This window comes from Anguilla anguilla, chromosome 1, assembly GCF_013347855.1.
Source record: "Anguilla anguilla isolate fAngAng1 chromosome 1, fAngAng1.pri, whole genome shotgun sequence".
Lineage (NCBI taxonomy): Eukaryota > Metazoa > Chordata > Actinopteri > Anguilliformes > Anguillidae > Anguilla > Anguilla anguilla.
In genome coordinates, this window is record NC_049201.1 from 74,545,123 (window position 1) to 74,564,864 (window position 19,742).

At 43.7% G+C, this 19,742-nt stretch overlaps 3 protein-coding genes across 3 annotated transcripts; all 3 read left to right on the top strand.

Annotated features, from left to right (window-relative positions):
* Positions 1 to 2,426: 2,426 nt before the first annotated feature.
* LOC118211463 (hyaluronan synthase 1-like) lies at positions 2,427 to 4,721 on the top strand. Its single transcript, XM_035388685.1, has 4 exons — positions 2,427 to 3,125; positions 3,332 to 3,557; positions 3,672 to 3,804; positions 4,046 to 4,721. The coding sequence occupies exons 1-4, from the start codon at positions 2,427 to 2,429 to the stop codon at positions 4,719 to 4,721; spliced, it is 1,734 nt and encodes a 577-aa protein (XP_035244576.1).
* A 7,943-nt stretch (positions 4,722 to 12,664) lies between these two features.
* On the top strand, positions 12,665 to 13,962 carry LOC118223353. Its single transcript, XM_035409770.1, has one exon. It carries the CDS (start codon positions 12,928 to 12,930, stop codon positions 13,543 to 13,545), a length of 618 nt encoding a protein of 205 aa, XP_035265661.1. The 5' UTR covers positions 12,665 to 12,927; the 3' UTR covers positions 13,546 to 13,962.
* Positions 13,963 to 16,253: 2,291 nt separating this feature from the next.
* LOC118211468 (hyaluronan synthase 1-like) lies at positions 16,254 to 18,548 on the top strand. The gene is made up of 4 exons (XM_035388699.1): positions 16,254 to 16,952; positions 17,159 to 17,384; positions 17,499 to 17,631; positions 17,873 to 18,548. The coding sequence occupies exons 1-4, from the start codon at positions 16,254 to 16,256 to the stop codon at positions 18,546 to 18,548; spliced, it is 1,734 nt and encodes a 577-aa protein (XP_035244590.1).
* The last annotated feature ends 1,194 nt before the right edge of the window (positions 18,549 to 19,742 follow it).

Sequence of the window (19,742 nt, forward strand, 5' to 3'; positions counted from 1 at the left end):
ATACGGTAGAGACAGAGCACAACAATATCCTTTGAGCCAAATATGAAACTGCCTAATTCGATTGAATTTGACGTCACCATACCGAGGAGCGGGGATTGAACCTGGGTGTTCATGCTATACTCCATGCTCCTCTACGAACCACTCCGTCATTGCCCATCATCTGCTGTGGTCTGAAGACACATCTCTTCAGACTATGCCTGGACTGACCATCACCACCTCTGAAGAGCACTACCAATCTAGGATCAGTCTTACAACTTATGGCCTTCCACTTTGTTCCTGTCGCACTTTCATGTTACACATGTACCTCCAGTAACACTTTCATGTTATAGCCTACGTACCTCCGTCCAACACGTAAATTGCACTTGTATCGTTGCACAAGTATAACGACCGAAATGTCAGTAATAAAATTTCTGTGTTGCAAGTAAGCAGTGTTGCAGCAAATCTTTCGCTAAACTAAATAACTATAACTTTGTCTATTCAGTAACATTGTTATTATGTGTTTTAAAGGGCCGATGATTAGTCTTAACAAATAGGATTAACTTTGGGTAAATTATCCAAAATATACAATCATTGGAGTGATATTTTTGTGATACAAATATTCCCAGACTATGACAATATTCTTTTTTCCTTCGGTGTGACCATTGTTTTTTTCACAAGCATAACTGGTGGCTTTCAAATTCTTTTCATTGCTTCCATTTCAAAGTGAGATTGACAGTGTTAACAATTCAGAATGTGCGACTATAGAAAAATAGAAAGTGAAAACCACTAGAAGTAAAAGGTGATAAAAAATATCAATGATACAAAATGTATTTTATTTCATTTCAAATTCATTTAAATGATGAACCGCATCCCATTCTGACTGGGGCACTGTAAGGTCCTGACTTTGGGTGAGATTATCTTTAATGGTCCAGGTAGATCCAACCTCTGTACTTCTTTGTAGCAAAAGTACAACTATTTTTGGAGAAAGCCTGTGGAAAAGAATGAGTTGAGACAAAAATAATACCCTGTATTAGACTGGTCCAAAACGTTCTCCTCCCTGTTGTTCACATCTTGATGACCCGTTTCTTCCCCTCAAGACAATTTGCCGCTATTGGGAAATAGTATCACTGACGCAGATTACAGAATGTAAGCTCTGGGATGGGCATCATGGTCGTAAGGTAAAGAAACAATACAGCAACCGAAGAACTATGAGCAACATTTGGAACAGGCGTGTTCCACTTGTATATAAGTATTCTGCCTACACCCCAGACTACCAAATCTAGTCTAGGAGAACATAAACGGACTTGAAGTGCGGACTCTTTCCCGGAGAGGCGCAATAAAGTAAGTGAATTCATTTGTTTGAACATAGTCTTACACTTCTATAGCGGTATTTTAATTCACAGTGTTATGTGATCGAAGAGCCTGTGAACGTACACTAGTGTATATCAAAATAAAAACAGAGTGCGGACAGAAATGTGAATATAGTCCACTGTGATCGGTTTTTACAGTTGTTTTAATGTAATGATTTAAGTTACACATGTCTCCGTTGCACTGATGAATTTTTATACCTTTGCATTAGTGTATGGCATTGACACGCGTTTGGGAGATGGTTATCTAGCTTCATTACTGAACAAATGTATAGCTTAGTTCGTCAAACACCAAAAATGCACAACACGAAATCTATTCACTACTAATCCAATAAACTAATAAATAGGCCATCTCAGCTCTGCATCGTCTGGGTCATGTTAATTTAATAGTTTTTAGGAAAAAAAAACTATGCACTTTAAAACGAATGGGTCCTCTTATATTCCTCTAGAAGAAGATGATTTATTTATTTTTTTATTTGTGTATGATGATGATGATGATGATGATGATGATGATGATGATTATTATTATTATTATTATTATTATTTAAGTATTAGTGTTATTGTTGTTGTTATTGCTGTTGTTGTTGCATAAGAATAATAAAATTATGCTGTGAAGTTGTCAGCCGATCTACATGATGAAGGTTTACAGGCCAACATTAAAGTCAGATTTAGATATTTAGCAGGTTGGCGGCTTTTCAGTTACACTATAGCATAAGGTATCGTTATAAATTCAAACAACCAAAAATAAACAATTAGCCTTGTGTGTTCGAATTATCTTATAACTTAAAGCTGAGCTGTTATAGCCCAGTTCACACCAAGCTAACAATAAATAAGAAATAATAAAGAAGAAGAAAGGACAGGAACCAGCGTGAAGCACTGGTAATAAGCAAATAAGTATGAGTAGGAATGTTAGTCCACAGTGTGAAAAACCTTATTTGAATTAAAAGTAACCCTCAATGGAATTATCTCATATTTTGTATTTGGAAATTATTTTAAATAATTTTCTACATGTATTCTACATGCAATTAATCTTATAATTCCCCCCTTTTTTTTTTTTTGCTAGATACCGGTCTATTGAAAATGGACCTAAAACCTTTGCTGAGGAAGTTGACCACGGGAGGCCGTGCTGCATTGACCATCCTCTTCGCCCTATTAGTGCTGGGGGTGATGGTGTGGGCCTATGTTCAGGGCTTCACACTAGCTAACTCAGAATATCACCTTATTGCCTTTGGTTTCTATGGCCTCCTCCTGGGGATCCATGTCCTGGTACAGAGCCTGTTTGCCTTTGTGGAGCACCGTCGCATGCGGTCCCGCACAGAGCCTTGCAGCTACACCAAGACCATCGGACTCACCATCTCTGCATACCAGGAGGACCCCGCCTACCTGAAGGAATGCTTAAACTCAGTACGAGCCCTGCAGTACCCACCTGAGCTTTTGAGGATCATTATGGTGGTGGACGGAAACACTGAGGAAGATGTTTACATGATGCAGATGTTCAGGGAGGTCTTTGCCGATCAGAACCCTGGCTTCTATAAGTGGGACCATAACTACCACACCTGGGACCCAAGGCGACAGACAGAGGAGCAACAGGGAGAACAGGCAGCAGACCAGTCAGTTGGCCCAGCTTTGGGGGCTGGGGAGGAAGACCCCCAGAGGATCGAAGTGGAAGAGTTGATCAGAACCACACGGTGTGTCTGCATCATGCAGCAGTGGGGTGGCAAGAGGGAGGTGATGTACACGGCCTTCAAAGCATTAGGAGACTCAGTGGACTATGTACAGGTGAGAAGATTCCCTTTAAAAAAACAACTACGAGATCCCCATTTGTCCATTAATTCTTGTCCCAAATAATCAATGTAAAAATGTATTCTTCCTCAGACTATTTCCAGATAGGTATTATGATATTTTACGACATCAGTGAGTTTAATGTTTAATGCTTACTATTTTTGCAATGCTAATTGGTATCTGCATCCTCTGTCTCTTAACAGGTGTGTGACTCAGATACCAAGCTGGACCCGCTGGCTACAGTGGAGCTTTGCAGAGTGCTGGAGAGCAACCCAAAGTATGGTGCTGTGGGAGGTGATGTAAAGATCCTGAACTTGAAGGACTCCTATGTCAGCTTCATGAGTAGCCTGAGGTACTGGATGGCCTTCAATGTGGAACGAGCCTGCCAGTCCTTTTTCAACGGTGTCTCCTGCATCAGTGGCCCCCTGGGTAAGAGTGACAGACACCTTCAGGAATAATAGCCTGAGCTTAACTTTTGAATTGAGACCAGCTTTTTGTTTGTACTCACATTGTATACTTTTTTTCTCAATTGTTCCCCTCCAGGTCTCTACAGAAATGACCTCCTTCAGCAGTTCTTGGAATCCTGGTACAATCAGAAGTTCCTCGGGACACACTGCACATTTGGAGATGACCGTCATCTCACCAACCGCATGCTAAGCCTGGGATATGCAACCAAGTGAGTCTTTATATTCACTGGATGCTTTGCTATCTAAAATCAACCAAGATTAATATTATGCCAATTAAGAGTTAATATTACTCTGTCTAGCATGTGGAACAAACTTTTTTCAGTTCCAATGAGCAGAGTTTAAAAGCATTCCTTTTAGAGCGTAGCTTGTCTTCAAATTGGAGGCTAACCAAAACTGCTTCAATCTTGTAGAGATAACAAATGATCTGAGCCAATGTTTTCCCTTTTCCAGGTACACAGCTCGGTCTAAGTGCTCCACGGAGACCCCAGCCCAGTTTCTGAGGTGGCTGAACCAGCAGACGCGCTGGACAAAGTCTTATTTCCGCGAGTGGCTCTACAACGCCCTGTGGTGGCACAAGCACAGCCTGTGGATGCCCTACGAAGCCATTGTGTCGGGCATTTTTCCATTCTTTGTCACGGGCACTGTCATCAAGCTGTTCTGGGCAGGCTCCCTGTGGAACATCCTCTGGGTCCTCTGCTGCATCCAGATCATTGGCCTGATTAAGGCCTTCTACGCCTGCCTCCTCCGCAAGAACTTCATCATGATCTTCATGTCGCTCTACTCCATGCTGTACATGACCAGCCTCCTCCCTGCCAAATATTTTGCCATAATCACCATGAACAAGAGCAGCTGGGGCACCTCGGGCAGACGTAAGATTGTGGGTAACTACATGCCCCTCTTACCTCTCTCAGTCTGGGCAGCCATTCTCTTAGCTGGCTTGTCTTACACTATTTATCGGGAGACCCGGGAAGATTGGACTACGCCTGCAAAGAAACTGGAAATCCAGTTCTTGATTTACGGCTCCGTTGCCTATGTCGTTTACTGGCTTTTCATGATCATACTCTACTGGATATGGTTCCGGAAGTTGTGTCGTAAACGGTCAGAAAGTTACAGCGTGAGCGTGTAATACATTAATTCTAAACTCTTAAGACAGGAGAGAATGGTGCAATATTTATTTTCTTGGATCCTGAAATATTCTTGAATGTTATTTATTTATTTATTTATTTAATGTGTTGTTAATTTTTACTGAAAGCACAAAACTGTATTTAAAAAAAAAACTCACTGTACATATTGAAAATACCTAAAGGAAGTGGTGGCTCTCCTTTCACTCCAGATGGGAGTACAGGGTCAAAGATGGCAGCATTAATTAACAGTACCTTATGACAGGTGCAATTTTGTCATTCAAAGAAAAGACAGTTTGATATTGTCTCATCAGAGTGTCTGTGCGTACCATTTTCTGTACTGCAAGGAAAGACCCTATATTGTAACACAGCTCTTTTAAAAAGTTATAAGAATATAAAATGTTGACCATTTTGCTTTGCACTAGCAGTTTTTTGTACCAGTATAGAGGATTGTTATGGCATGTACAGCACAAAACAGAGAGCCATCATCTAATCTATGGTAAAAATGTGACTGTAAAACATGAAGGCTGATCATGACGCAGATAAAACTTGGACATTAACCTGAATTTTAACAAGAAACTGCTTTGAAACACGTCTGTTGGACATGCTCAGAATTTAACTTAAAAAATGTAGACTTGGCAGGAAGTTTGATTTCCTATTGTGCATTAATGCAGGAGTCAATGTGTGAGAACCAAAATGTTTTTATTGCAAAATGCAAATAATACACTGTTTCACATCACGGCGGTCTCGCTCATTCTTTGCCGATACCAAGACAATGAAGTTCGACATCATCGCCATCTACTGATCAAAGTTTGTAACATCACTATGAACTTACAATGACAATCAGAAGTAAAACAGTATGCAGACGAATTAAAAAAAAAACATTACATTACATATATTTAACAGACACTTTTATAAAACCACTTCTTAATCACTTCTATAAAATCTGCAATCTATGAGTAGGCCTTGTTGAAAACAAGAATGCACTAGATATATTTTAACTGTATTAATGTAAAGATTGTAGCCTACAGAGCGCAACAGAACAAAACTAAAAAAGGGAAATTTTACAAAAAATTTCCTTACATTTAAAATATGAACAACTGCACTGATTTTAATTAAATTTCATGGAGGTATTGCTATTCTGTTAGCCTATAAAATGTAATTTTATGAACACTACCCAAGGAATGGAGGAGATGGAGACTGATAATTTTTTGTCAAATGAATGTAAGTTCATTTCAAGCCTTTACCTTCCTTGGCCCTATACCATGTGATCAGTTCTTGCCACCCTGTCAGGCCAATGATGTATATAGCTATATAGCCTGTGGCATTTTTCAGTGCCATTGACATCAATGCCACTCCTCACACAGCCTCTGTACAAAGAAAGTGTAGAGATATGTGCCAATGTTGGAAGCACACAACTGACCCGGTTGTCAGGGTGAGTACGTGATTGATTTGTTCATGAGAATTTAACACAAATATTGGATTAAGGTAACAAAAAAAACAACAAAAAAAACCCACAAAGCAGGGCTTTATAAGTGTATATTTGCTCAGGAAAGTACCTCACCACAGTTATGAAAAAGTAACATTTCATTCATTCATTCAACCTTTATTTAATTCTCGGGAATACATTGAGGGTGGGCCCTCATTTTCAATGATGCCGAGATTGCATTATGCAGCAATAATAAAAACAACAAAATACAAACAAAACATAAAATAAAATAAAATAAAATAAAAATCAGTTAAAACAATTACATATATAAGCAGGGAGGTTTGTGATCATGGTTTTAAATTGTCCATAGGTTAGTAGAGAATTGATTTTTAGCGTGTGTTGAAGATCATTCCAAGAAGTTGGGACACTAAGATAAAAAGCTGACTTTCCAAATTCAGACCATGCTCGGGGGACCTAAGCCAGTCATTTGATCAAGTTAGATAGGGTCCAAAGTTCCAATCCAGCATCATTGCGATATAAGGTGGTAGCTTTCTGACAATAACCTTATAGATAAACAGATACCCTGTTTCTGTAAAAGAAGCCAATTTTTGTAGTAGTTTGCTGACAAGATTGTCTATATCGTATTTAAATGTAAGTTTCTCATCAAGCCAGATGCCAAGATATTTATATTCAGTGATTCTCTCAATATTAGATCCATTTGCAGTGGATATATGCAAACTATTATAATCAATATTTCCGGCTCTTGTAAACAGCATGAATTTTGTTTTATTTGCATTAAAGTACCAGTTTAAGATTAATAAGAGTATCAGCTGGGATAAATTGAGGCCACCACTAACCTCCTTGAGATAATCGGATGTATCATTCAGCCAGTCCAGATGAATGTCACCCACAACAATCAATAAAGCATTGGAATACCGAGAGAGTAGATCTGCTATTCCGTCAATGGAACCTGTATCTGCAGATGGGTGTCTATAGCCCCCCTGACACAATTACTGAGTTAGGCCCTAACTGAACCTTCAGTGCAAGAAATTCAAAACATCTTGGTATGGTGACAGCATTTAGAATTGTTACAGAGAAACCTGATTTAACATATATGACCACCCCTCCTCCCCTTCCAATTCTGTCCACTCTATATAAGTTGTAATCCTTTAGAGCTGCATCCAAGTCATTGACACTCTTTTTGAGCCAAGTTTCACTCAACACCAGGATATCAGGATCAGACTGCAGAACTAATATATTTACATGATCTAATTTCTGAAGTAAGCTTCTAATATTGAAGTGAATTATCCCTAGTCCATTTCTGTTCTTAAAGGTAAGTGGGTTAAATAGAATGTTTGGAGTGGGAACAGAAGTAGTGATAGAAGGCTGTAGGGGGATTGTAATTAAATTAGAGGCAGTGACAGTACGATTTAAATAATGAATAGGGAATAGAGTGACTATTCCTGAATCTAGTAGGCCTATTTCCCCAAATGACAGGAATGGCACTTTTACATAACGTATTTCGATTGAGAGGGATCATTGTGGAAGCATTCCCATAGTTACTAATATGAGGGTGGTTCACCGGAAGTCAAGCAGAAAATAATTTAGTAGCAGTAACAGTTAGTTGAATATTTGTTTTTAAAAGGCGTGTACCCAGCCTACTGTGATGCAAACCATCGCGACTAAAAAGTTCAGTTCGGCCGATAAAAGCAACGTAGTTATCAACATACGGTAGAGACAGAGCACAACAATATCCTTTGAGCCAAATATGAAACTGCCTAATTCGATTGAATTTGACGTCACCATACCGAGGAGCGGGGATTGAACCTGGGTGTTCATGCTATACTCCATGCTCCTCTACGAACCACTCCGTCATTGCCCATCATCTGCTGTGGTCTGAAGACACATCTCTTCAGACTATGCCTGGACTGACCATCACCACCTCTGAAGAGCACTACCAATCTAGGATCAGTCTTACAACTTATGGCCTTCCACTTTGTTCCTGTCGCACTTTCATGTTACACATGTACCTCCAGTAACACTTTCATGTTATAGCCTACGTACCTCCGTCCAACACGTAAATTGCACTTGTATCGTTGCACAAGTATAACGACCGAAATGTCAGTAATAAAGTTTCTGTGTTGCAAGTAAGCAGTGTTGCAGCAAATCTTTCGCTAAACTAAATAACTATAACTTTGTCTATTCAGTAACATTGTTATTATGTGTTTTAAAGGTGTCATGGTTCTGGGGTGTAGTGGCCTTGTGCTGCCACTAGAGGGCACCTGGCCTTTGAGAAATTCTTAATGTGTTCCAGGTGTCTGATTTCTCAATTATTTTCACCTGGGGAGGTGCCTTTATAAGCACTGCCAGAACACCCATCTGCGCTTCTGTGTAAAACCTCATTATCACAAAGCCGGTACGACATTAGGTATAGGTGCTCGTTGGACGAGTTACAGAATTGTGTTGTGGGTTGGTTCTGTGTCCTGGGTTAAGGCGATTCAGTCTCTTAGCGCTGTGTGCGCATTCTGACGCCTTAAGAGTGTTCATACTTTTCTTTTGAGCTCGTGTGAGCCGGTGGGTATTGGGACGTTGTCCCTGGTGTGTATTTTGTTTGCGTTTTTCTGAGCTGCGTCTCAGGGTTTTCTTTCGCTGAGTAGGTTTTGCGACTCAGTTGTCTATTTTCTTTGTAGACCAGTTTTGGGTTTGGTACCAGAGCCTCGCCTCTGTACCACTGGTCCTCTTCTTTTTTCGCCCTGGTTTTTACGGGTCGCTTTGGTTTCACAAGCCAGTTTTACGGCTGGACAAGGTGGTCCTTCGGAGTGGCTTTTTACTCCGTGTTTTTGGTTCTTGTTTTTGATCCTTTGTGTGCGGGAGCTACTCTCCCTAGGATCTTATTTGTTTTGTGATTTACTTGTGGGTGTTCCCTTTCCCTTTCCCTTTGTCCTTCGGGACTTTGTGGCTAAACGCTTCCGGTAGCGTTAGCTTTTCGTTCCCCTATATTAGTCGCTTCTGGTTCTCCAACACCCCCACACCATTATAGTACACAGAAGCCATATGGAGATACCAGCGACCGATATTGTGGGGGAAATGGACGCTAATACTCTTGAGAGGGCGGTGGCCGCCCAGCAAGCGACCATTTCTAACCATGGACAGGGGTTACAGCTGCTCCAGGCACAGCAGGTAGCTACGGCTGAGCAGCAGGCACTGATCTTCCATAGACAGGAAGAGATGTTGGAGCGATTGAGCAGACAACAGGAAGTACTAATAGGGCTCGCAGACAGCTTTCGCCAGTTGGTGAGCGAGTCCCGCTCCCCGACGGCGCCAGTACCGTCACCAGTGGCACAAGCACTGTCACCCACCACACTCCCCCAACCAGGGTTACCGAATGCTAGGGAGCCTAAATTGCAGCTTCCGTTGCGCTACAGCGGGGAGGCAGGAAAGTGCAGAGGCTTCCTGTCTCAATGTCTAATTTTTTTTAAGTCACAACCCTCCCGTTTTACTACCGAGGATGCTCGGGTGGCGTTCATTTTATCTCTACTTACCGGGACTGCTCTGGCGTGGGCTGATCCTTTAATTCGCGCACAGGCACCAGTTATGAACGATTCCCAGCTCCTGATGCTCGAGATGGCCCAGGTCTTTGACCATGACATCTCGGGCAGGGAGGCGGCTACCCGGTTGACCCGGATCAAGCAGGGAGGCCAAAGTGTGGCCGAGTTTTCGATTCATTTTCGGGCATTGGCAGGGGAGACGGGGTGGGCAGAGGAACCACTCATGACCCTGTTCATAAACGCCCTGTCCGACCCGGTAAGGGACGCCTTGGCCACTCTAGAACCACCGGTTAGTTTGGGGTCACTAATTTCTACAGCAATCCGCATAGACAACCGGGTAAGGGAACGGGAGAGAGAGAAGGCGGACAGAAAAGATCGGGCGACCTTTTTTGCTCCATCACTTCCGGGCCGGGATGCCAATGCGGGGCTCAATCAGGTTGCTCATAAGGGGGAGGAGCCGATGCAAATAGACAGCTCGGCTCTTGGGCGGACCAGGAGAGATAAGTCACGGAGAGGGCGGTGTTTCTTCTGCAAACAGCCGGGGCACATGGTCAAGAATTGCCCGAAGTTGACCGTAAAAGACCAGTCTCACTAGTGGAGCGGAAGTCACCAGTGAGACATAATAAAGTTACAGACTTTCGCACCTTTTTATCTGTGGAACTGGCATGGAGAGGGGCTGAAGTCCAGGCGGAAGCCTTTTTAGATTCTGGGGCGGTTGATAATTTTATCGATCGCAGGTGGGCTCAGAACCTGAATCTGCCAGTCCGTTCCATGTCCCATCCCCAATCCCTCATAGCACTTGACGGCCGCCCGTTGGGCACGGGTACGGTGAGGCAAGTAACTGAATTGGTTTCGATGCGTATTCCATTCCAGGGGCACGTGGAGCGCATTCGATTCTTTTTAGTGGAATCCCCCGCGTACCCACTGGTATTGGGACATTCGTGGCTGGTGGAACACCAGCCCCATATTAATTGGGGTAACAAAATTAACCCTATCGCGCAGTGGGGGTCTCGGTGTGATGACCACTGTCCGCAGGTGCGCTCTCCTTCCTCCTCTCCTCTCAACGAGACCGATATGGGGTCTGAGTTGGACGAGAGGGAGACTGGGTCGGGTTGCAGTCCGGCATTGTTTCCTGCGGTCTCTGAGGAGCCAGAGGAGAGTCTAGCTTGGGACTCGGTTTGTGACTGGAATCCGCCGGCAGACGAGTGGGATGGTAGTTTTAATTCCGATTTAGAGGAGGAGTTTTTATCACAGTCTTCCGGTGGTGAAGATGAGGCGCAAATTTTAGGAGCGGTTTCCGTTCCCCTTCCTCCCAATGTGCCGGAGGATTACAGAGAATTAGCGGAAGTGTTCAGCAAAAAAAGGGCCACCACACTGCCGCCGCACCGACCATATGACTGCGCCATAGACCTCTATCCGGGTACTGTGCCTCCTAGGGGTTCGCTATATTCATTATCGATTCCCGAGGGCGAGGCTATGAGGAGGTACATTCAAGACGCATTAGATAGTGGGTTTATTAGACCCTCAACCTCACCGGCAGGGGCCGGATTCTTTTTTGTAGGAAAGCAAGACGGTAGCCTGAGACCGTGTATTGATTACAGAGGTCTCAATACGATCACAATAAAGAATCGGTACCCGTTGCCCCTTATGAATTCGGCATTTGAGCGCCTCCAATCGGCAGCTGTATTTTCTAAGCTCGACCTCCGTAATGCGTACAATCTAGTGCGCATACGTGAGGGCGATGAATGGAAGACAGCTTTTAATACTCACACTGGCCATTATGAGTATTTAGTGATGCCGTTTGGCCTCACTAACGCCCCTTCTGTGTTTCAGGCGCTCGTTAATGATGTGCTCAGGGAGATGCTGGAGAAGTTCGTATTTGTCTACCTGGATGACATCTTAATCTTCTCCACCAATCTCTCTGAGCACATCAAACATGTCAACCCCCGAGCGGAGTCGGCATTTGTGGAGCTTAAAAGGAGGTTTTGCTCCGAACCCATTTTAATCACTCCTAATCCTTCGTTGCCTTTCATTGTGGAGGTTGATGCCTCTGAACTTGGGGTTGGGGCCATCCTATCTCAGCGGTCTCCCCAGGATCAGAGGGTGCATCCCTGTGCTTATTTCTCTCGTTCTCTGTCTCCTGCCGAGAGAAATTATGATGTTGGGGATCGCGAACTACTGGCTGTCAAGTTGGCATTGGAGGAGTGGCGTCATTGGCTCGAGGGAGCGGAGCATCCGTTCACTGTGTGGACGGATCATAAAAACCTCGAGTACGTAAGAGACGCAAAAAGACGCAACTCACGACAGGCACGGTGGGCGCTATTCTTTGCGCGATTTAATTTTATTTTGACTTATCGGCCAGGGTCGAAGAACACTAAACCTGACGCACTCTCGCGGATTTTCGACAAATCTGACGAGGACCGCCCACCGGAACCCATCATTCCGGTTAATCAGATCCTCGCTCCGGTTTGCTGGAAAATCGAGGCGGCTGTTCGTGAGGCGCTACGTCGGGAGCCTGACCCTGGAGGGGGCCCTCCTGACTGTCTCTTTGTCCCGACTGAGGTACGGGCTCAGGTGCTGAAATGGGGGCACTATTCGCGGCTCACGGGTCACCCTGGGGTCCACAGGACCAAAGAGTTTTTAGCCAGGCGATTCTGGTGGCCAGGTATGGACAAGGACGTGCGAGAGTTTGTACTGTCTTGCGCGATCTGTGCCCGTAATAAGAATCCCCATCTTGCACCATCTGGGCTGTTACGTCCACTACCCGTTCCTAGACGGCCATGGAGTCACATAGCTCTGGATTTTATTACGGGACTGCCACCATCCGAGGGTCACACAGTTATTTTAGTTGTGGTAGACCGTTTTTCCAAGGCTGCCCATTTTATTGCCTTACCTAAACTGCCATCAGCACCGGAGACGGCGCGGCTTATAATTGATCATGTTTTTAGAGTACATGGTCTGCCGCTGGACATCGTGTCGGACCGGGGGCCGCAATTTGTGGCGCGGTTTTGGAGGGCATTCTGCGCTCTCCTGGGTGCGTCGGTGAGCCTTTCGTCTGGGTTCCACCCAGAGACTAACGGGCAAACCGAGCGCACAAATCAAACACTTGAGAACACTCTCCGGTGTTTGGCAGAGGCAAATCCTACAACATGGAGCCGGTTCCTGGGGTGGGCTGAATACGCACACAACACCCTGCGTAACGCTTCCACAGGATATTCTCCGTTTGAGGCTCAGATGGGGTACCAACCGCCGCTATTTCCTGAGTTGGAGGATAACATGGGCGTGCCGGCTGCGGGGGCTTTTATCCGGCGTTGTCGAGCCACCTGGAAGAGGGTTCGGGCATCGCTGTTACGCGCCAGCGCCAATCAAAAGAGGCTGGCTGATAGGCGTCGTCGTCCGGCCCCATCTTATCACGTGGGTCAGCGGGTGTGGTTATCCACCCGGGACCTGCCGCTGCGGGTGGAGTCCCGGAAGCTCGCTCCTCGATATGTAGGGCCATTTAAGATCATCCGCAAAATCAACCCCGTCACGGTGCGGTTGCAGCTCCCGCGGGCAATGAGAGTGCATCCGACCTTTCATGTCTCCCGTCTCAAGCCTGTTCTTATCAGTGCGTTGGCTCCGGTGGAAGATCCTCCACCTCCCCCGCGGTTCCTGGAGGGGGGCCCGGTTTATACGGTGCGGCGCATTTTGGCTGAGAGACGGGTAGGCAGGGGTAAACAGTACCTCATTGACTGGGAGGGCTATGGCCCGGAGGAGCGGTCATGGGTCCCTACTAGGGACATTATGGACCCAGAACTGATAAGGGACTTCCACAGACGCGGGGCTGAGGGTTCGTCTGGAGCCGCCCCTTAGAGGGGGGGTCCTGTCATGGTTCTGGGGTGTAGTGGCCTTGTGCTGCCACTAGAGGGCACCTGGCCTTTGAGAAATTCTTAATGTGTTCCAGGTGTCTGATTTCTCAATTATTTTCACCTGGGGAGGTGCCTTTATAAGCACTGCCAGAACACCCATCTGCGCTTCTGTGTAAAACCTCATTATCACAAAGCCGGTACGACATTAGGTATAGGTGCTCGTTGGACGAGTTACAGAATTGTGTTGTGGGTTGGTTCTGTGTCCTGGGTTAAGGCGATTCAGTCTCTTAGCGCTGTGTGCGCATTCTGACGCCTTAAGAGTGTTCATACTTTTCTTTTGAGCTCGTGTGAGCCGGTGGGTATTGGGACGTTGTCCCTGGTGTGTATTTTGTTTGCGTTTTTCTGAGCTGCGTCTCAGGGTTTTCTTTCGCTGAGTAAGTTTTGCGACTCAGTTGTCTATTTTCTTTGTAGACCAGTTTTGGGTTTGGTACCAGAGCCTCGCCTCTGTACCACTGGTCCTCTTCTTTTTTCGCCCTGGTTTTTACGGGTCGCTTTGGTTTCACAAGCCAGTTTTACGGCTGGACAAGGTGGTCCTTCGGAGTGGCTTTTTACTCCGTGTTTTTGGTTCTTGTTTTTGATCCTTTGTGTGCGGGAGCTACTCTCCCTAGGATCTTATTTGTTTTGTGATTTACTTGTGGGTGTTCCCTTTCCCTTTCCCTTTGTCCTTCGGGACTTTGTGGCTAAACGCTTCCGGTAGCGTTAGCTTTTCGTTCCCCTATATTAGTCGCTTCTGGTTCTCCAACACCCCCACACCATTATAAAAGGGCCGATGATTAGTCTTAACAAATAGGATTAACTTTGGGTAAATTATCCAAAATATACAATCATTGGAGTGATATTTTTGTGATACAAACATTCCCAGACTATGACAAGATTCTTTTTTCCTTCGGTGTGACCATTGTTTTTTTCACAAGCATAACTGGTGGCTTTCAAATTCTTTTCATTGCTTCCATTTCAAAGTGAGATTGACAGTGTTAACAATTCAGAATGTGCGACTATAGAAAAATAGAAAGTGAAAACCACTAGAAGTAAAAGGTGATAAAAAATATCAATGATACAAAATGTATTTTATTTCATTTCAAATTCATTTAAATGATCAACCGCATCCCATTCTGACTGGGGCACTGTAAGGTCCTGACTTTGGGTGAGATTATCTTTAATGGTCCAGGTAGATCCAACCTCTGTACTTCTTTGTAGCAAAAGTACAACTATTTTTGGAGAAAGCCTGTGGAAAAGAATGAGTTGAGACAAAAATAATACCCTGTATTAGACTGGTCCAAAACGTTCTCCTCCCTGTTGTTCACATCTTGATGACCCGTTTCTTCCCCTCAAGACAATTTGCCGCTATTGGGAAATAGTATCACTGACGCAGTGTGGCGATTACAGAATGTAAGCTCTGGGATGGGCATCATGGTCGTAAGGTAAAGAAACAATACAGCAACCGAAGAACTATGAGCAACATTTGGAACAGGCGTGTTCCACTTGTATATAAGTATTCTGCCTACAGCCCAGACTACCAGATCTAGTCTAGGAGAACATAAACGGACTTGAAGTGCGGACTGTTTCCCGGAGAGGCGCAATAAAGTAAGTGAATTCATTTGTTTGAACATAGCCTTATACTTCTATAGTGGTATTTTAATTCACAGTGTTATGTGATCGAAGAGCCTGTGAACGTACACTAGTGTATATCAAAATAAAAACAGAGTGCGGACAGAAATGTGAATATAGTCCACTGTGATCCGTTTTTACAGTTGTTTTAATGTAATGATTTAAGTTACACATGTCTCCGTTGCACTGATGAATTTTTATACCTTTGCATTAGTGTATGGCATTGACACGCGTTTGGGAGATGGTTATCTAGCTTCATTACTGAACAAATTTATAGCTTAGTTCGTCAAACACCAAAAATGCACAACACGAAATCTATTCACTACTAATCCAATAAACTAATAAATAGGCCATCTCTGCTCTGCATCGTCTGGGTCATGTTAATTTAATAGTTTTTAGGAAAAAAAACTATGCACTTTAAAACGAATGGGTCCTCTTATATTCCTCTAGAAGAAGATGATTTATTTATTTATTTATTTGTGTATGATGATGATGATGATGATGATGATGATTATTATTATTATTTAAGTATTAGTGTTATTGTTGTTGTTATTGCTGTTGTTGTTGCATAAGAATAATAAAATTATGCCGTGAAGTTGTCAGCCGATCTACATGATGAAGGTTTACAGGCCAACATTAAAGTCAGATTTAGATATTTAGCAGGTTGGCGGCTTTTCAGTTAAACACTACAGCATACGGTATCGTTATAAATTCAAACAACCAAAAATAAACAATTACCCTTGTGTGTTCGAATTATCTTAGAACTTAAAGCTGAGCTGTTATAGCCCAGTTCACACCAAGCTAACAATAAATAAGAAATAATAAAGAAGAAGAAAGGACAGGAACCAGCGAGAAGCACTGGTAATAAGCAAATAAGTATGAGTAAAAATGTTAGTCCACAGTGTGAAAAACCTTATTTGAATTAAAAGTAACCCTCAATGGAATTATCTCATATTTTGTGTTTGGAAATTAGTATTCTACATGCAATTAATCTTATAATTCCCTTTTTTTTTTTTTTTTTTGCTAGATACCGGTCTATTGAAAATGGACCTAAAACCTTTGCTGGGGAAGTTGATCACGGGAGGCCGTGCTGCATTGACCATCCTCTTCGCCCTATTAGTGCTGGGGGTGATGGTGTGGGCCTATGTTCGGGGCTTCACACTAGCTAACTCAGAATATCGCCTTATTGCCTTTGGTTTCTATGGCCTCCTCCTGGGGATCCATGTCCTGGTACAGAGCCTGTTTGCCTTTGTGGAGCACCGTCGCATGCGGTCCCGCACAGAGCCTTGCAGCTACACCAAGACCATCGGACTCACCATCTCTGCATACCAGGAGGACCCCGCCTACCTGAAGGAATGCTTAAACTCAGTACGAGCCCTGCAGTACCCACCTGAGCTTTTGAGGATCATTATGGTGGTGGACGGAAACACTGAGGAAGATGTTTACATGATGCAGATGTTCAGGGAGGTCTTTGCCGATCAGAACCCTGGCTTCTATAAGTGGGACCATAACTACCACACCTGGGACCCAAGGCGACAGACAGAGGCGCAACAGGGAGAACAGGCAGCAGACCAGTCAGTTGGCCCAGCTTTGGGGGCTGGGGAGGAAGACCCCCAGAGGATCGAAGTGGAAGAGTTGATCAGAACCACACGGTGTGTCTGCATCATGCAGCAGTGGGGTGGCAAGAGGGAGGTGATGTACACGGCCTTCAAAGCATTAGGAGACTCAGTGGACTATGTACAGGTGAGAAGATTCCCTTTAAAAAAACAACTACGAGATCCCCATTTGTCCATTAATTCTTGTCCCAAATAATCAATGTAAAAATGTATTCTTCCTCAGACTATTTCCAAATAGGTATTATGATATTTTACGACATCAGTGAGTTTAATGTTTAATGCTTACTATTTTTGCAATGCTAATTGGTATCTGCATCCTCTGTCTCTTAACAGGTGTGTGACTCAGATACCAAGCTGGACCCGCTGGCTACAGTGGAGCTTTGCAGAGTGCTGGAGAGCAACCCAAAGTATGGTGCTGTGGGAGGTGATGTAAAGATCCTGAACTTGAAGGACTCCTATGTCAGCTTCATGAGTAGCCTGAGGTACTGGATGGCCTTCAATGTGGAACGAGCCTGCCAGTCCTTTTTCAACTGTGTCTCCTGCATCAGTGGCCCCCTGGGTAAGAGTGACAGACACCTTCAGGAATAATAGCCTGAGCTTAACTTTTGAATTGAGACCAGCTTTTTGTTTGTACTCACATTGTATACTTTTTTTCTCAATTGTTCCCCTCCAGGTCTCTACAGAAATGACCTCCTTCAGCAGTTCTTGGAATCCTGGTACAATCAGAAGTTCCTCGGGACACACTGCACATTTGGAGATGACCGTCATCTCACCAACCGCATGCTAAGCCTGGGATATGCAACCAAGTGAGTCTTTATATTCACTGGATGATTTGCTATCTAAAATCAACCAAGATTAATATTATGCCAATTAAGAGTTAATATTACTCTGTCTAGCATGTGGAACAAACTTTTTTCAGTTCCAATGAGCAGAGTTTAAAAGCATTCCTTTTAGAGCGTAGCTTGTCTTCAAATTGGAGGCTAACCAAAACTGCTTCAATCGTGTAGAGATAACAAATGATCTGAGCCACTGTTTTGCCTTTTCCAGGTACACAGCTCGGGCTAAGTGCTCCACGGAGACCCCAGCCCAGTTTCTGAGGTGGCTGAACCAGCAGACGCGCTGGACAAAGTCTTATTTCCGCGAGTGGCTCTACAACGCCCTGTGGTGGCACAAGCACAGCCTGTGGATGCCCTACGAAGCCATTGTGTCGGGCATTTTTCCATTCTTTGTCACAGGCACTGTCATCAAACTGTTCTGGGCAGGCTCCCTGTGGAACATCCTCTGGGTCCTCTGCTGCATCCAGATCATTGGCCTGATTAAGGCCTTCTACGCCTGCCTCCTCCGCAAGAACTTCATCATGATCTTCATGTCGCTCTACTCCATGCTGTACATGACCAGCCTCCTCCCTGCCAAATATTTTGCCATAATCACCATGAACAAGAGCAGCTGGGGCACCTCGGGCAGACGTAAGATTGTGGGTAACTACATGCCCCTCTTACCTCTCTCAGTCTGGGCAGCCATTCTGTTAGCTGGCTTGTGTTACACTATTTATCGGGAGACCCGGGAAGATTGGACTACGCCTGCAAAGAAACTGGAAATCCAGTTCTTGATTTATGGCTCCGTTGCCTATGTCGTTTACTGGCTTTTCATGATCATACTCTACTGGATATGGTTCCGGAAGTTGTGTCGTAAACGGTCAGAAAGTTACAGCGTGAGCGTGTAATACATTAATTCTAGACTCTTAAGACAGGAGAGAATGGTGCAATATTTATTTTCTTGGATCCTGAAATATTCTTGAATGTTATTTATTTATTTATTGTGTTGTTAATTTTTACTGAAAGCACAAAACTGTATTTAAAAAAAAAACTCACTGTACATATTGAAAATACCTAAAGGAAGTGGTGGCTCTCCTTTCACTCCAGATGGGAGTACAGGGTCAAAGATGGCAGCATTAATTAACAGTACCTTATGACAGGTGCAATTTTGTCATTCAAAGAAAAGACAGTTTGATATTGTCTCATCAGAGTGTCTGTGCGTACCATTTTCTGTACTGCAAGGAAAGACCCTATATTGTAACACAGCTCTTTTAAAAAGTTATAAGAATATAAAATGTTGACCATTTTGCTTTGCACTAGCAGTTTTTTGTACCAGTATAGAGGATTGTTATGGCATGTACAGCACAAAACAGAGAGCCATCATCTAATCTATGGTAAAAATGTGACACAAACATGAAGGCTGATCATGACGCAGATAAAACTTGGACATTAACCTGAATTTTAACAAGAATCTGCTTTGAAACACGTCTGTTGGACATGCTCAGAATTTAACTTAAAAATTGTAGACTTGGCAGGAAGTTTGATTTCCTGTTGTGCATTAATGCAGGACTCAATGTGTGAGAACCAAAATGTTTTTATTGCAAAATGCAAATAATACACTGTTTCACATCACGTCGGTCTCGCTCATTCTTTGCCTATGCCAAGAAGACAATGAAGTTCGACATCATCGCCATCTACTGATCAAAGTTTGTAACATCACTGTGAACTTACAATGACAATCGGAAGTAAAACAGTATGCAGAAGAATTTACAAAAACATTACATTACATATATTTAACAGACACTTTTATCCATGCGGACCATTTCTATCCCTTAAATTCCCATTTTCATGCTACACATGTAACTCCTGTTCCACTCATGTTACATGGACCTCCATCCAGCACGTACTGTGCCTTGTATCATTGTTCTGATGTTGAAAGCTTGTAATGCCTCCTAGTTTGGCTTAGCATAGGTTAGGTCAGAGTAATGTTCACTTTGTGAACTGCACTTAATGTGTTCATGGCTATGAATAAATGTACAAAATGAGTATTGTACCTAATCGGACCTGTGTTTGTAGTTGTTCCAATGACCTTTGATATGCAC

Coding starts and splice junctions, on each gene's coding strand:
- LOC118223353 (XM_035409770.1), top strand. CDS start 12,928: ATGGGGTACCAACCGCCGCTATTTCCTGAGTTGGAGGATAACATGGGC.
- LOC118211468 (XM_035388699.1), top strand. CDS start 16,254: ATGGACCTAAAACCTTTGCTGGGGAAGTTGATCACGGGAGGCCGTGCT. Junction 16,953..17,158: donor ACTCAGTGGACTATGTACAG/GTGAGAAGATTC, acceptor GTCTCTTAACAG/GTGTGTGACTCAGATACCAA. Junction 17,385..17,498: donor CTGCATCAGTGGCCCCCTGG/GTAAGAGTGACA, acceptor GTTCCCCTCCAG/GTCTCTACAGAAATGACCTC.
- LOC118211463 (XM_035388685.1), top strand. CDS start 2,427: ATGGACCTAAAACCTTTGCTGAGGAAGTTGACCACGGGAGGCCGTGCT. Junction 3,126..3,331: donor ACTCAGTGGACTATGTACAG/GTGAGAAGATTC, acceptor GTCTCTTAACAG/GTGTGTGACTCAGATACCAA. Junction 3,558..3,671: donor CTGCATCAGTGGCCCCCTGG/GTAAGAGTGACA, acceptor GTTCCCCTCCAG/GTCTCTACAGAAATGACCTC.